This window comes from Pristis pectinata, chromosome 32 (genome assembly GCF_009764475.1).
Source record: "Pristis pectinata isolate sPriPec2 chromosome 32, sPriPec2.1.pri, whole genome shotgun sequence".
NCBI lineage: Eukaryota > Metazoa > Chordata > Chondrichthyes > Rhinopristiformes > Pristidae > Pristis > Pristis pectinata.
The window spans coordinates 15,526,350-15,543,881 of record NC_067436.1 but is presented as its reverse complement, the minus strand read 5'-3'; the positions used below and the strand labels follow the sequence as shown (position 1 = coordinate 15,543,881).

Here is a 17,532-nt window from a genome sequence, read left to right as displayed (position 1 = left end):
ATTCATTCCTTGATGTCAGCAGCACTGTTATTAACCATGCCTGTGGGTCGTGCCTTCCTGGGCTACTTCAGAGGGCGTTGCTGGGTTTGGAATCACATATAGACCAGCCCATGTAAGGATGGAAGGTTTCCTTCCCTGAAGGATGTGGGTGAACCATACAGGCACTCAACAATAGCGGCAGTGGGTTCCGATAGAGGGTTAAGGCCCAACCTGGTCATAAGCCTGAAGACATCCATTGGTGTTCTAGGGTTGAGATGATTGGATAGGCCTTGGGGTATCAGGAGGTGGGTCACTTGGTGCAGGATCTCCAGCCCCTGGCCTGTTCTTGCAGCTACTGTATTTATGTGGTTCTGGTCACCAATAATGTCTATTGTGGCGAAATCAGTGATAACAATGAGGAGGAGATTTATGGACTCTTGAAACGAAGAAGGTTTTTGCTCAGCAATGACTAGTTCATCAGCCTGTGCCAGAACGTTGCGCAGATGTCTGCAAGGACTGCTTCACTGGAATGGATCATGCACGATCCAACCTGACCTCACGTACACTGAACCACACCCCCACCCCTTTATCCGACACTAACTGACCTCTTCCGGCTGCGTGACCCCCGATGACCTCAAGGCTTTGGTTCCTTGGTGATCCTCTGAGTGACAACTTGGCCCCTGGGCCATGTGTCCAATGGCCTGTGTCCACCACCCCGTTAGCCTCTGACCGTGAAAGCTCTCTTTCACTACCTTTAAATGTCTCTGTTAATCAGGAATTTAAAAGTAGTTGAAATCGATTTAAAAAATTAAAATGTAATAAAATACTTTTATTCAAAAGCACTTTAAACTGTCATTAATTAATTAAAGGAAAAGCCTGCAGTGAATTAAAACAGAAAACGTAGCTAAACTTACCTCATTGAAAGGGATGACGTATTACTGGAGGGGTCAGTCACTGCTGGTGAAAAGCTGAGAGGACATGTGCAAAGTGTGTACAGACATGGTGGGCTGAAGGGCCTGTTCCTGTGCTATACTGTTCTATGTACCATGTATACTCTGTGCAGGCTCTCTGGGAAATGTGATCAGTGCAATCCAACTCAGTACCTGAGTGGTAATGAGTGGAATAGACACGGTTATTTGTGTTTGGTAACATTACAGCATTGACTACACATGGAAAGTAGTTGAATGAAAATCAAATGAAATGAAACAAAAACATAAAATGTTGGAAACACTCAACATCTTTGGAAACTGGAACAGAGTTAACATTTCAGGTATTCATCAGAACAAAGCAGTCAAATGGTTGGAGACTGTTGTGAAGATGTGAAAATTGCCACCTCAGTGCAAGACCTAGTGACCATCAGGAGCTCTTTGTCCAGAAAGTTGCAAACCCCAAAATTAGCTCCACTTCCCCAGAGAATGACAGATGGAATTTAACTCAAAGAAATACAAGGCGTTGCATTTTGCTAAGTTAAACCAGGACTGGACTTGCACAGTAAATGGTAGGACCCTGGAGAGTGCTGTAGAACAGAGAGATCTAGGTTCCTAGTTCCCTGAAAGTGGATACACCCAGACAGAGTGGTGAAGAAGGTGTTTGGTACGTTTGCCTTCATCAGTCAGGGCAATGAGTGTAGGAGCTGGGACGCCATGTTACAACTGTACAAGTTGTTGGTAAGACCACACTTGGAGTATTTTGCACAATTCTGGTTGCCCAACTATAGGAAGAATGTCATTCAAGGGTGCAGAAAAGATTCATGAGGATGTTATTGGGACTGGAGGGTTTGAGTTACATGATGACATTATGACATTATGACAATCCAGCCCCTCAAGGAGTGACTGGATTGGCTAGGACAATTTTTCATGGAGCGTAAGAGCCTGAGGGGTGACCTTACAGAGGTTTATAAAATCATGAGGGGTGTAGACAAGGTGAAAGGTCACAGTCTCTTTCCCAGGGTAGGGGAGTCTTAAAGGACATAGGTTTAAGGTGAGAGGGGAAAGATTTAAAAGGAATCCGAGGAGCAACATTTTCACACAGAGGGTGGTGCGTATGTGAAATGATTTGCCAGAGGAAGCTGTCGAGGCAGGTACAATTGCAATGTTTTAAAGACATCTAGACAGGTACATGGGTAGGAAAGGTTTAGAGGGATATGGGCCAAACGCAGACAGATGGGACTAGATCAGGTAGGCAACTAGATCAGCACGGATGAGTTGGGCCAAAAGGCATGTTTCCATGCTGTATAACTCTACGACTCTATAATATCGCAAAGCAACACAGAATTTCTAGTTGGATGTCCTCAAGATACTTGCAGGTAGGTCAGCGTTCTGCTGTTCTCAGGTCAGGGGGAACCTGGAGGAAGAAGCCTGAAGTCAGGCAGAAGACTGACCAAGTGAAATTGTCTCTGTCTAATGGCAGACTTTGTCCTGATGAAGTGGGAGGGAAAGAGATAATTGCAACTCAGCTTTGTTTCAAGGACAGCAGAGAGATAAAAAGGGCTTTGAACTAAACTACTTTAAAATGCAGTTGCAACTCTCCTGGTTTTGGACTGAGACACCAGCGATGTCACGGCACAGCAACCTCTCCGTGGTGGCCCATGGTCCTGGGGATCTGCGAATGGTAATCACTTCTTTCTCTCATGCTTCATTCTGAACCTTTTGTCCACAATGTATGCTGTGGTCAAATGGGAAAGTATGCCAAAGTTCGCACTGTTACATTGGCTGTCTCAAACCCTTTTCAATAATGGGATGGGTTCAGCTTTGAATGGGCGCTGTTAGTGCCCTTGTTCCATTTCGTGTTTACAGAGGTGGTTTGAGATAGAGTCTTTATTTAATGCTTAAATAAGTAAGTGTACGTAAAGGAGGGGAAAGGCAGACAGATATGGTACACTCCTATTACTGTTGTATGACGTTCACTGCCAGCCACACCCAATGCTGGCTTCTTGAACCAACCTGCACAACCCTAACTCTACCTCAGCAGTGGAACGCTATGGACTACCTCTTGCACTACCATGGACTTGGCTCATTTGTGTTCTTTTTGCACTAACGTCTTCTTCACAGTCTTGTATAATTTATGTATATTTACGTTCTGTGTGTGTCTGTACCTATGTGTCTGTGGTACTGCTGCAAGCAAGTCTTTCATTGTACCTGTACCTCACTGTACTTGTGCACACAAAAATAAACTTGGCTTGACTTGCTTGTTGGGTATTGGACATCAGAAGGCTGTAGTACTTGTGTTGTGCACAGCTCGGTGGGTTGGGTGGGGGGGGGAGGGGGGTGGTTGTTGGTGGGGGAAACAACCTCCAACAGCTCTGAGTTGAAATGCCCAGCCACAGACTGCAGTCCTTTGCCATGGATCTGGGCAGTGGGCCCAGAGTGGCACAGAGCAGGTCACTGGCAGTGTGGGTGATGGACAAGCAGGTCCGAGGGAGGATGGGATTGTCCTGGAGAGAGTGCAGAGAAAAGTCACCAGGATATTGCCTGGATTGGACCGTTTCAGTGATCAGGAAAGATGGGAAAGGCTGCGTTTATTTTCCCTGGAGCGAAGGAGGCTGAGGGGTGACCTGATAGAGGATTATGGATTTATCAGGGGGGTATATAGGGTAGATAATCAAAATCTTTTTCCCGTGGTGGGAGTGTCTAAAAGGACATAGGCTTCAAGGTGAGAGGCAGAAGGTTTAGAGGGGATCTGAGGGAGAATTTTTTGACACAGAGGGTGCTTTGGAATGCACTGTCTGAACATTTTGTGGAGGCAGAGACTCTCACAACATTGAAGAAGCATCCAGACAAGTACTTGAATCGCCAAGGCATAGAAGGCTAAGGACCTAGTATGGGTAAATGAGAGTGGTATCGATTGATACAATGGGTGGCATAGACATGGTGGGCTGAAGGGTCTGTTTCTGTGCTGGATGACACTACGACTCTATCTATGATTCTCGGACAGCAGGTGACTCTCCCTCTGAAACCAGGCACACTCCCAGGACATGCTCTTCACTGTTTCTTGTGATGTAACTGGCCATCACTCTCCTCCAACTCCACCCAGCCCCTCTAACAACACTCCAGGGGACCTCTCACTGCTCTGTATGGGAATGTGATGCGGAACATATATAAAGTTAACACCCAACCTGACCCCTCTCTGAACTTGACCTGATCACAGTCAATCAGCATCGAGGGCCAATCTGGACCCTGAGCTGACCACAGCCAATCCGAACTCGATCATGGCTAGTCCAATTCTGACCTGACCTTGACCATTCTAAACCTGATGTGTTCAAGGATTGAATATTTGTTGAGACCCAATCCGACCTGATGCCAATACCTGGAGCTGGGATCAGACAGGATAGCTCCAGAAGAAAATGTCTGATGATGCTGATACCCCAGATCCAAGATGACAACCATCATGGAAGTTACCACAGAGGCTTCATTGCAATGGGCTCCACTTCACTTTGGACAGACTGTTGTGTGAAGCCCCTGGATGACTAGGGCCTTTATGGGCCAGCTTTCTAACAGGCTGCTAATACTTCTCAGTACCTTCAGGCTTGGGTTGATAAGTGGCAAGCAACATTTTGCCACACGTGCCAGGCAATGGCCTTCTCCAACCAGAGGGGGGTCTAACCACCAATCCTTGACATCCAATGACAGATGCCCCCACCATCCATAACCTTGGAATCATGCCACAAAAGCACCGTTATTAGCGAGCAGGTCAGAGGCTAAGTGTTCTGCAATGATAGACTCATGTCCTGACACCACAAAGCCTCTACAAGGCACACATCAGGATTGTGAAGGAATACTCTCCACTTGCCTGGATGAGTACAGCTCCCACAACCCTCAAGATGTTTGTCATCTTCCAGGGGAAAGCAGTTCACTTGATTCACACCTATCCTCAACCCTGAATATTCACTCTTTCTCTCTCCATCTCTCGAGGCTTATTCAAAAATACTCCCAAGTCCTTCACTGCTGCCACCAAAACGGACAAAGGCAACAAGGAAGCCATCATCTGTTGGTTCCAGCTTGACTTGGAAGAATATTACCCGCTCTTCATCATTGCAGGGTCTAAATCCTGGAACTGTCTCCCCAACAGCACTGTGGGAGCACCTTCACCAGAAGGACTGCAGTGGTTCGAGAAGGGGGCTCACCACCACCTTCTCGAGGACAGTTGGGGATAGGCAAATAACTGCTGGCCTTGCCAGTGGAGTCCACATTCTATGAATAAATAAAAGTCATCAACATCTCAAGTTCAAGTTTATTGTCATGGGCATACATACCCAGGGTATAAATGCCATGCAAATTAGCAGCACAGTACAAACATTTCAAACATAAATTAACGTTAATCAACATAAATTATGCATAATTAACCTGACAAAGTAAAGAAAAGCAAACACAACAACATTAATGCAAATTGAGGGAAATATAGTTTGAGGTAGTGTTGGGGTTTCTCAGATGGGTTCAAGAACCTGATGGCAGTGGGGAAGAAGCGGTTGTTGAACCTTGAGGTGTGGGTCTTCAGGCTCACCCCTGAACCCAATCCCTCAAAATCCTCTGCAGAAACGTGACTATATGAGCCGGCATTGTCCTGTCCCATTTCTTCCTCCTCCAGCTGGTGAGTCTTCACCACGGTGAAGGTGCTCCTGGTGAATGTGTGTGGTGTCAGTGTGTGAGGGGGTTCCTCTTCTGGCCAGAATGAGTGAGTCCTCCAGTGAGGCTGGCCTCCTCTCCTTACACTCCCCCCCACCCCCCACTCCCTCCACCCCCTCACTGACAGACCCTCAACATTGTCGACTGCTGAAGTATCAGGAAGTGGGGAGGAGGAGAGTGGGGAGCAGTGGGATGAGTGTGGTGGCTGCTAAATGAAGTGGCAATGTGTCCTGCAGAGCTTGGTGGAACTGAGAGAGCAGTTAAGTGAGTGCCATGGCAGAGAACCTTATGCAGTGTCCACATCATATGGAGCAGGAGTAGGCCATTCATCTCCTCAGGCCTGCTTCACCATTCAGTAGGATCACAGTTGATCTTATTTTAACCTCAGCTGTGTATTCTGCTTACCCCTGGTAACCTTCCCCCCTCCGTCCTTGCTAATCAAGAATCTAGCTACCTCTGCCTTACCTCTGCAAACTTACGAACCATGCTATTTAAAGGAAAAAAAATAGCAAAGAGGACTGACTGGCTTAGATGGACATCATGGTCAGCATGGATGAGTTGGGCCGAAGAGCCTGTTTCTGTGCTGTATTACCCTATGACTCTAAAAGTATTCAAAGCCTCTTGAGGAAAAGAGTTCCAGAGACTCATCACCCTCTGAAAGACAAATATCATCTCATCCTCTCTTAAATGGTCACCCTTTCATTTTAAACAGGGACGTTGTCTGTCCCAGCATTGGACAGTGCCACAACCTTGCCTCCCCAACCTTTGAGGGTCAACCCATCCCCTCCCAAAGAGGAGAGGGTAGGCTTGTCCCTGTCCATTCACCATCTCCTGTCACAATACTGTGAGCAAGTGATTCCCATAAGAAAGGAGGGAGAGAATACCAAAGCTGTTTTGAGACACCGCCCATTATGTTGTCTAAGAACATAAACAGGGGCAGGAGCAGGTCACGTGTTCCCTGAAGCGTGCTCCTCCACTCACTGGCTGATCTCCTGCCTCCTCCATTTTCACTCAGGAGTCAGTGCTCAAAATCCTACCAATCAAATTGTTGAGTAAACTCAGCACTGAGCATGGGCTTGTTAAAGGCCTTACAAAGTCCGTGTAGACTATATCAACCACATCAACGTGGTTAGTCACGTCCTCGAAAATACATTAACACTGGATCTCCCATGAACAAAGCTTTATTGACTATCCCTGATCAGCCCACGCCTCTTTAAATGAAAATTAATTCTGTTCCTCAGAACTTTTTCCTATAATTTCCCAATCGCTGGTGTAAGACTTGCCAGCCTGTAATTACGTATGTGTGTGTGTGTGTGTGTGTGTGTGTGTGTGTGTGTGTGTGTGTGTGTGTGTGTGTGTGTCTGCTTTTTTGGTTCTGTGTTTGCGTGGTTCACTGTGTTTGTGTGTTTGGCTGTGTGTGGAGTTTCTGGTGTGTGTGGTTTGTATGCATATGAATGTGCATGTTTTGTGTGTGTGTGTGTGTGTGTGTGTGTGTGTGTGTGTGTGTGTGCGTGTGTGGGTGTGTGGTTTTGTGCTTGTCTGTATGTGTTTGGTTTTGTGTGTGTGTGTGTGTGTGCATGGTTTTTTAAGTGTGTGTGTATATATATGTGTGCATGGTTCTTTGAGTGTGTGTATCTGTGTGTGGCTGTGTGTATGTGTGTGTGGTTTTGCACTTGTCTGTACGTGTTTGGTTTTGTGTGTGTATGTGTGCATGATTTTTTGAGTGTGTGTGTATCTGTGTGTGTGTGTTTAAGTTACTATGTGTATGTATCTCTTAAGAACTTGTTAACAGGGTGGTTTTAGCAATAGGTATTTGTATTACTAATGAGATTTGGGATGTGGTGATAAATTTTAGTGTCATACCAAGTCAATTACCACCTGCGCTATCATTTTGTGATCATACTAACAAGGCCATAAACAGCTGTACTTAACCTCAAACCATGTGCAGGTATGTTGTTGACTTGTTCTCAATGTTACATGCTGAAGGGCTGCTTTTAGTACATGAGTCAGAGGAAATGTCACAGCAGCATGTACCGCTGAGAACTGGAAGAAGCTTGAATTGGGGCAGGGAGAAGGGGAATTCCCACACTAGGTTCTTATTCTAGCTTTCAGGAATTTAATGTGACAAAAGGTACTGCAGGCTATCATCATCAGCAGAATTGTGCTCGACCACAATATGCAACCTCATTTCCTGGCATATTCCCCGCTCCACCATAACCGTCATACCAGGGGCCAACGCTGGTTCAGTGAAGGAGGAGGTCATGCCAGGAACAGCACCAGGCAGGCCTCAGAATGAGGGACGGTACAAGACTGGACTACTCGCATACTGAACAATTAAACACCAATGCAATAGACAGAGCTCAGCGATACCTCAACTAATGGATCATCAAACAGTACAGCAAAGGAACAGGCCCTTTGGCCCACAATGTCTGTGCCGAACATGATGCCGAATTAAACTAAATCTCTTCTGCCTGCACATGATCCATATCCCTCCATTCCCGGCATATTCATGTGTCTAACAGCCTCTTAAACACCATAGGACATAGGAACAGAATTAGGCCATTCGGCCCATCGAGTCTGCTCTGCATTTTGATCATGGCTGATTTATTTTTCCCTCTCAGCCCCATCCCCCTGCCTTCTCTACATAACCTTTGACGACTTACTAATCTAGAGCATATCAACCTCCGCTTTAAATATACCCACTGACTTGGCCTCCACAGCCGTCTGCGGCAATGAATTCCACAGATTCACTACCCTCTGGCTAAAGAAATTCCTCCTCATCTCCGTTCTAAAAGGACACCCTTCCATCCTGAGGCTGTTCCCTCAGATCCTAGACTCTCCCACTACTGGAAATATCTTCTCCACATCCATTCTACCCAGGCCTTTCAATATTCGGTAGCTTTCAATGAGATCCCCCCTCATCCTCCTAAACTCCAGTGAGTACAGGCCCAGAGACATCAAATGGTCCTCATATTAACCCTATCATTCCTGGGATCATTCTTGTAAACCCTCTCTGGACCCTCTCCAATGCCAGCACATCCTTCCTAAGATATGGAGCCCAAAACTGCTCACAATACTCCAAATGTAGACTGACCAATGCCTTATAAAGCCTCAGCAGTACATCCTTGCTTTTATTTTCTAGTCCTCTTGAAATGAATGCTAACATTGCATTTGCTTTCCTTACTACTGACTCAACCTGCAAGTTAACCTTTTGGGAATCCTACACTAGGACTCCCAAGTCCCTTTGCATCTCTGATTTCTGAATTCACTTCCCGTTTAGAAAATAGTCTACGCCTCTATTCCTTCTGCCAGAGTGCATGACCGTACGCTTCCCTACGCTGTATTCCATCTGCCACTTCTTTGCCCATTCTCCCAACCTGTCCAAGTCCTTCTGCAGACTCCCTGCTCAACACTACCCACCCCTCCATCTATCTTTGTATCATCTGCAAACTTGGCCACAAAGCGTCATCCAGATCATTAACATATAATGTGAAAAGTAGCAGACCCAACACCGACCCCTACCGAACACCAGTAGTCATCGGCAGCCAATTAATAAAGCCCCCCTTTATTCGCACTCTTTGCCTTCTGCCGGTCAGCCAATCTTCTATCTATGCTGGTACCTTTCCTGTAACACCATGGGCTCCTATCTTGTTTAGCAGCCTCATGTGCAGCACCTTGCCAAAGGCCATTGTATCTGCTTCTACCACTACCCCTGGAAGCCCGTTCCAGGCACCCACCACACTCTGTGTAAAAAACTTGCCCCCCACATCTCCTTTAAACTTTCCCCCTCTCACCTTAAATGCATGTGCTCCAGTACTTGACATTTCTACCCTGGGAAAAAGATTCGGACTGTCTACCCTCTAATCCAGGCAGCATCCTGGTGAACCTCTCTGCACCCTCTCCAAAGTCTCCACATCTTTCCTGTATTGGGGCGACCAGAATTGCACACAAGTTTAGGGATCAGGTCTAAGACAGACAATCTTGCCACATCCAGTCATAAATGGTGGTGGGCAAATAAAGTACTCACTGCAGGAGGATCCACAAGTAACCCCATTCTCAATGATGGGGGAGCCCAGCACATCGGTGCAAAGGAGAAAGCTGAAGCATTTGCAAGAACCTTCAGCCAGGAGTGCCAAGTGGGTAATCCATTTCAGCGTCCTCTAGTAGTTCCCTGCCACTTAAGTCAATTTAATTCACTCCACATGATATCAGGAAACAGCTAAAGGCTCTGGATACAGCAAAGGCTGTGGGTTCTGACAACATTCTGGCGATAGCACGGAAGATTTGCGCTCTAGAACTCACTGTGCTCTTGGCCAGGCTGTTGCAGTACAATTACAACATTGGCGTCTACCCAACAATGTGGAAAATTGCCCATGTAAGTCCTGTCAACGGGAATCAGGACAATCCAACCCAGCCAATTAGTGCCCCATTAGTCTATTCTCGATCATCAGTGAACTGATGGAAGGGATAATCAACGATGCGATAAAGCGGCACTTGCTTTGCAATCACCTGCTCACAGAAGCTCATTTTGGGTTCTGTCAAAGTGACTCAGCTCCTGCCCTCACTACAGCCTTGGTCCAAGCATGGGCAGAAAGAGCTGAACTCCAGAAAACATGGAAAATTTGATATCTGAACTACTTACTTAAAATGCAAAACAATATTGAAGAGATTGCAAAACTGCTGAAGGTTGAAAAGAAACAGATTCCTCATTCCTGACAATCTTCACGTCAATTAAAAACCGACGCCTATCTTCAGACAATGCACCAAGCATATTAATCCAGAGGTTTGACATAAAATAATATTGCACTGAGTGACTGTGGGTAAAGCAGCTGAAGGGAATGAGGTTAAACTAAGGGTGGAATGCCCAAGATATCAAGGTAAAGTGAGTTAATTGCATAGTCAGGATATTAAAGGTAATTCATTGGGAATGAAAAACACTATGATGCTGAGGAACTCAGCAGGCCAGGCAGCATCCATGGAGAAAAGCAGGTGGTCAACGTTTCGGGTCAGGACCCTTCTCCAGGACTGACCCATCCCCCAGTGGATCTGCTCTCCCCTCCTCCCCCGCACCTGCCCATCACTATCTCTTACCTGCATCTACCTATCACCACCCTGTGCCCACCCCGCCTCCCCTCTTTTGTCCACCTATCACTGCTCTGCTTTTCCCTCCTCTATGTTGGGCTTCCCCTTTTCCTATCTTAAGTCCTGAAGAAGGGTCCTGACCCGAAATGTTGACCGCCTGCTTTTCTCCACGGATGCTGCCTGGTCTGCTGAGTTCCTCCAGCATCATCGGGTTTTTCATCCAGATTCCAGCATCTGCAGTCCTTTGTTTCTCTAATTCATTGTGAAGCTTTTCAACCTTACTATTGTAGATATGGACTTAACTGGCAAGCCCATCATGGATCGTCCATCTTAAACAGAATTATACAGGACTTATACAGTGAATGGTAGGGCCTTGGGGAGTGTTATGGAACAGAGGGTCCTAGGAGTGCAAGTACATAGTTCACCGAAAGTGGCGTCACAGGTAGATAGGTCAGTGAAGAAAGTATTTGGCACGCTGGCCTTCATCAGTCAGGGCGTTGAGTTGGGAATTATGTTGCAGTTATATAAGACATTGGTGAGGCCACACTTGGAGTATTGTGCAAAATTTTGGTCACCCTGTTAGAGGAAGGATGTTTCTAAACTAGAAAGAGTGCAGAAGAAATTTTCCAAGATGTTGCTTGGACAATCGTGTCTAATTTCAGGAGATTGTGTCCAGCTTACATCAGTGCTCCTGAAAGCAAGATTTGTATTTATATAGCACCATAGGACATCGGCAAGCATTTTACATTCATCTAGTGTAGTCACTATTGTAATGTAGGAAATACATCTGTAAGTCTTGCACAAGAATTTTCTGTGAACAACAGTGGAATCATGTCAGAATCAGGTTTATTGTCACTGACATATGTCGTGAAATGTGTTGTTTTGTGGCAGCAGTACAGTGCAAGACATAAAGACATAAAAATTACAGTAAGTTACAAAAATAAATAAATTGTGCAAAAGAGGAATAATGAGGCAGTGTTCATGGGTTCATGGACCGTACAGAAATCTGAAGGTGGAGGGGAAGAAGCTGTTCCTGAAATGTTGAGTGTGGGTCTTCAGGCTCCTGTACCTCCTCCCCGATGGTAGTAACATGAAGAGGGCATGTCCCGGATGGTGAGGGTCCTTAATGATGGATGCCGCCTTCTTGAGGCACCGCCTCTTGAAGATGTCCTCGATGGTGGGGAGGGTTGTGCCCGTGATGGAGCTGGCTGAGTTTACAACCCACTGCAGCCTCTTTTGATCCTGTACATTGGAGCCTCCGTACCAGGCTGCGATGCAACCAGTCAGGATGCTCTCCACTAGAAATTTAGAAGCGTCTTTGGTGACGTACCAAAAGAAGTAGAGCCACTGGCGTGCCTTCTTTGTGATTACATCAATGTGTTGGGCCCAGGATAGATCCTCCGAGGTGTTGACGTCCAGGAACTTAAAGCTGCTTACCCTTTCCATTGTTGACTACTCAATGAATACTGGTGTGTGTTCTCCCAATTTCCCTTCCTGAAGTCCACAATGAATTCCTTGGTCTTGCTGACATTGAGTGCGAGGTTGTTGTTTGTGACACCACTCAACCAGCTGATCTACCTCACTCCTGTACGCCTCCTCATTGCCATATGAAATTCAGCCAACAACAGTGGTGTCATCGGTGAATTTATAGATGGCATTTGAGCTGTGCCTGTGCAGTAGAGCCCTTTGTTTTAGTGATATTGATTTGTTTCTCTTGACTTTCCCAAAGAGCTGAATAACGTTTTACTGTTAGTGCAGTAGGGTCATTCACATCTCCCCAAGAGAGCAGACTTCTCATCCAAGAGGGTAGCAGCTCCACCTGAAGAGCACTCTCCCACTACGACATCAGCCTAGATTTAGCACCCAAGACTGCGGAGCAAGGCTTGAGCCCACGACTTTCTCAATCAGCGATAAAGGTGTCACTTACTGAGCCACTCATTGCCATGTTAGAGGTTACATTGGTAGTTTAATCTGAAGATTATGATTTGTATCCCGACCATTAAGCATCAGTTCTTTCTCAAGTACCTACACATTCTCTCTTCATAGGAGAAGCTTCCAATCCCTGAACCAGGCCCCAATGGTAAGTCTTTTTATTTTTCTCCGCTTGACATTCTCCTAAGTTTTCTTTTGTGTTATGATACCGCTTTTTATCTGAATTTCTGAATCTATTGCTATAACCTTTAGGTAGGAAACACTTCAGAATTTAAAGATACAAGTCCTTTTGTGCATTTATAAAACACACAATTATAAATAAAAATGATTTTGCAATTCATCATATGTACCAGTAGCACAAAAGGAGAGCAGTAATCCCATGGTGACTCTGCCAGGTATTTGAAAGGGTTCACCAATTTGTTTCACCATAATGAATTGCTCCTTCCCCATAATCTTGCAATTTTTATCCCTTATAAGGTAACGTCAATTAAAAATTACAATTTAATTTTGTCCGTTTGCACTTTCAGGGAGTGTAATCGATGGATAACAGATCCCTCTCCTGCCATTTTATGCCAGTTCCCTCTGGTTAGAACGTAGACTGGGAAAGCACAGGAACAGGCCCTTCAGCCCACAGTGTCTGCACCAAACATGATTCCAAATTAAACTAAGTTTCTCTGCCCCTGTATGATCCATATCCCTCCATTCCCCGTGTATTCTTGCGTCTGTCTAACAGCTTCTTAAATGCCACTATGGTGTCTGCTTCCACCACTGTTCCAGGCACCCACCACTCACTGTGTAAAAAAAAATTACCTTGCACATCTCCTTTAAACTTTCTCCTTCTCATCCTAAATACATGTTCTTTAGTACTTGACATTTCTACCCTGGGAAAAAGATTCTGACTGTCTATGCCTCTCATAATTTTATAATGTGTTCTCCCCTCAGCCCTTGACGCTCCAGAGAAAGCAACCCAAGTTTGTCCAACCTCTCCTTGTAACTCATGCCCTCTAATCCAGGCAGCATCCTGGTGAACCTCTTCATCACCCTTTCCAAAGCCTCCATATCCTTCCTGTAATGGGGTGACCAGAATTGCACACAATACTGTTTCTTTGACTGTGAAAATGGTTTCTTTTGAACTCCGTCAAAACTCTTCATCATTAAAACTTAAATAGGACTATGGCTGGTTTGCATGCATCGCCTTGTTAGCAAGGAGGATGGTAATGGATAGAAAGCCTTGGAATCCTGTGTCCTGAAAACTGATGAATGGAATACAGGTTTATGGTAATTGCAATGCAAACATGGATAATAACTAGAGCTAGAGAAAGGAGCATTGCACTAGAGAAGTCTTCATGTAAACACTGAGAATGTATTATGTTAGTTTGGAAATTATGTACACACAGGAATAAGGCCATAAGACCATAACGTAGGAGCATAATCAGGCCATTTGGCCCATTGAGTCTGCTCCGCCATTCAATCATGGCTGATTTTTTTTCAACCTCATTCTCCCACCTTCTCCCTATAACCCTTAACCCCCTTACCAATCAAGAACCTATCAATCCCTGCCTTAAATACACCCAATGATGGCCTCCACAGCCCTCTGTGGCAACAAATTCCACAGATTCACCACTCTCTGGCTGAAGAAATTTCTCCTCATCTCCATTTTAAAGGGACGTCCCTTTATTCTGAGGCTGTGCCCTCGGATCCTAGACTCTCCTACTAATGGAAACATCCTCTCCACGTCCATTAAATCCTTACTCAGACTAAGCTACTCATGGCAGCATTCAGAGAATGTGACACACTGCAAGAACAACTGCAGTGGACCAAGTAGATTTCTGCTGACTCATGCTGTTTTCAGCTGGGGTTGAGTTAGGGTTAAGGACTTTAATATATGGTAAATATTACTCAAACAGGGGAAAAATAGTCCTTCTCCAGGAACACATGAAAGATGACCTTTTCCTGCTGTAGTTCTCTGTTTGGCATCAACTTTTGCTTGCCAGTGCTCCTGTCAACAGCTTTAGGAAATGTCACAAAGGTAGGAAACTTAGACTAGGGAAGGAGACAATCGGACCCTTGTGTCTCTGCTGGCACTTTGAAAGAACAATTGTACTTAATCCTACCCCACTGCTCTTAACACCCCAGTATTCTTTACCTGTCCCAAAGAATTCCTCATCCTCCACAATATATCTACCTTCATTTTAAATTACTTGTAGAATCAGCTTCCATTGTCTTTTCAGATAAAACATTCTGTTTCACTGTGTTAAAGCACTATATAAATTCATAGTGTTATTGGAATTAAAACCCTGGGGAATTTATCGAACTAGGTAGTCAAAAGAATTCAACAGATGAGTAAATATGTTTTGAGAAAAAATGTTTGGGAAAGATTTTTTTCAAGTATTATTTTTTAGTGCAGGCCAACATATGATGCCTTTCACTAATTCCCCTGGAAAAGGTGGTGAAATGCCACCTTGAACCTCTACAGTCCTTCTGGTGATGGTGCTTCCACAGTGCTGTTGGAGAGGGAGTTCCAGGATTTAGACCCAGGGACGAAGAAGGAACAGCGATATATTTCCAAGTTAGGATGGTGTGCGTGACCTGGAGGAGATGGTGCTGTTCTCATGTACATGTTGTCCTTGTCATTTTGGTGTTAGAGGCTGCATGTTTGGGAGATGCTGTCAGAACAGCCCAGGTGAATAACTGCAGTGCATCTTGTAATAGCACCCACTGTAGCCACAGCGTGCCTTTGGCAGGGAGAATGACAGGTTGGTGATGGGAAGTTAATCAAGTGGGCTGCTATTGGAACTCAGACAAGCAAAAGGAATTTCATTACACTCCTGACTTGTACCTTGTAGATGGTGGAAGGCTTTGTGCTATCAGGAGATGAGTCACTTGTCCAACCTCTAGCCTTTGAACCACACAGTATGTATGTGACAAGTCCAACTTGGTTTTTGGTCAATGGTGACCAGGGGTAATTCTCTTACTGGTACAGTCATATCGTTAACATTGCTGAGTTAATCCATTGGATGGGTCAGCCCCGTTCTTACCTGTATGCTCTATCAGCCCGTATCAGCTCACTTTCACCACTGATGTTCATGATGGGAGACTCATTGATGTAAGCTATTACATGCCTGAGTTATAGAGAGAGGTTGGACAGGCGAGGACTTTATTCATTGAAACATAGGACAATGAGGGGTGATCTTTATAAAGGTGTATAAAATCATCAGGGGCACAGATAGGGTGAATGCACACAGTCTTTTCCCAGGGTTGGGGAATCAAGAACCAGAGGGCACAGGTTTAAGATGAGAGGGGAGAGATTTAATAGGAACCTGAAGGGCAACTTTTTCACCCAGAGGGTGGTCTGTCTATGGAATGAGCTGCCAGAGGAAGTGGGTGAGGCAGGTACATTAACAACATTTAAAAGGTACTTGGAGGTAAATGGGCCAAACACGGGAAAATGTGACTAGGTTAAGTGGACATCTTGGTCAGCTTGGACCAGTTGGGCCGAAGGGCCTGTTTCTGTGCTGTATGAATCTATGTCTCTATGTCAGATGTAGGTAGGTAGATCCTCTCTTGTTGGAGATGGTCACTGCCTGGCATTTTTGTACGTGAATGTTTCTTGCTACCTCTGCCAATGCCTGAATATTGTCTAGGTCTTGCGTCATGTGCATGTGAACTGCTCTGTTTGATGAAGAGTTGAATATGGAGGTGACCACTGTGCAATCATCAGCGAACAAATAGAAAGTAACCCAATAAACAGGCTTAACGTCCTCCTTCTACATGCATGTTGTATTCCAAACTGTTTCTGGTCTGCTTGTAAAGCAATGTACAATGACCAAACAGCAGGTGGAACATTTCACCGTCTGCTACTCCTTATAACATTGGGTTGGAGCTTTTTGGGAAATATCAGGATTTCCAGGTGAAACTGCTGAAATTTCTCCACAGTGCCTTGAAATCGGAGGTTCCCACATGAATGTTGAAGTCCCAAATTTTTTGACTGTTCCATTGACAGTTTTCAAACTGGGCTCCAATGCTGGAATCTGCATGGAACGGAATGTGAAATTGTGGTATTTCCCTGGCACTAACACTGGGATTCCTGCCAGATGCATAATGAGACAGAGAGCTCGTACCTTTCAAGAGAGGGACTGAGGTAATTGTGAGATGATTTACTAAATGAATCTACTGAAAGCTTAATAATTGCTTAAAATGCTCTTAAGCAGTTTAATTATTGAAAATCTCAATATTTAGTTTTTGATTAATGATGAATAGAACCAGAGATATTTGGGAATAATCTGATTCATGTCAGGTTTGACTGCTGGCTAATCCAGGGACTTGGATTTTTTCCTGTGTTTTTGTGGATAGGGCTTGTTCAGCCCCTCCTCATTCCCACTTCCATATTCCAAAACTTCAAGGCCGGGCTGCTGTGCTGGGCTTCACTCGTGAGGAGCAAGTCAGTACTCAACAGCAAGTTGACGGTGGTGGAGAAGGTTTACTAGACTGACCACTGGAGCGGCTGGGTTGTCTTATGAGGGAAGGTGGTCAAGCTAGACTTGTATTCACTGGAGTTATAATGAAAGGTGATTTAATTGAAACAGAGAATATCCTGAGGGGTTTTGACAGGGTGGATGTGTCGAAGCTGCTTCCTCTTGTGGAGAACCTAGATCTTGGAATCACCGTTGAAACATAATGAGGTCATTTGTTTAAGATGGAGATGAGACCAAATGTTTTTGTTCAGAGTTTGTGAATCTTTGAAGTTCCCTTCCTCAAAAGACAGTGGAAGCCGTGTCTTCGAATATTTTCAGGCAAAGGGAGATAGATTATTGATAAACAAAGAAGTGAAAGGTCACCGGGGTAGGCAGGAATGAAGAGGTTACATTAGATTGGTCACAATCTGATTGAATGGTGGAGCAGGATCGATGGTCTGAGT

The 17,532-nt window shown here is 45.1% G+C and overlaps 1 protein-coding gene across 1 annotated transcript in view; it reads left to right on the top strand.

Annotated features, from left to right (window-relative positions):
• Positions 1–2,474: 2,474 nt before the first annotated feature.
• LOC127585170 (sorbitol dehydrogenase-like) overlaps positions 2,475–17,532 on the top strand; it is a 48,540-nt gene continuing 33,482 nt past the window's right edge. Inside the window, exons 1-2 of the mRNA XM_052042383.1 lie at positions 2,475–2,589; positions 12,729–12,762. Coding sequence (XP_051898343.1) covers positions 2,491–2,589; positions 12,729–12,762 — 133 coding nt within the window. The 5' untranslated portion in view covers positions 2,475–2,490. The remainder of the gene's footprint in view (positions 2,590–12,728; positions 12,763–17,532) is intronic.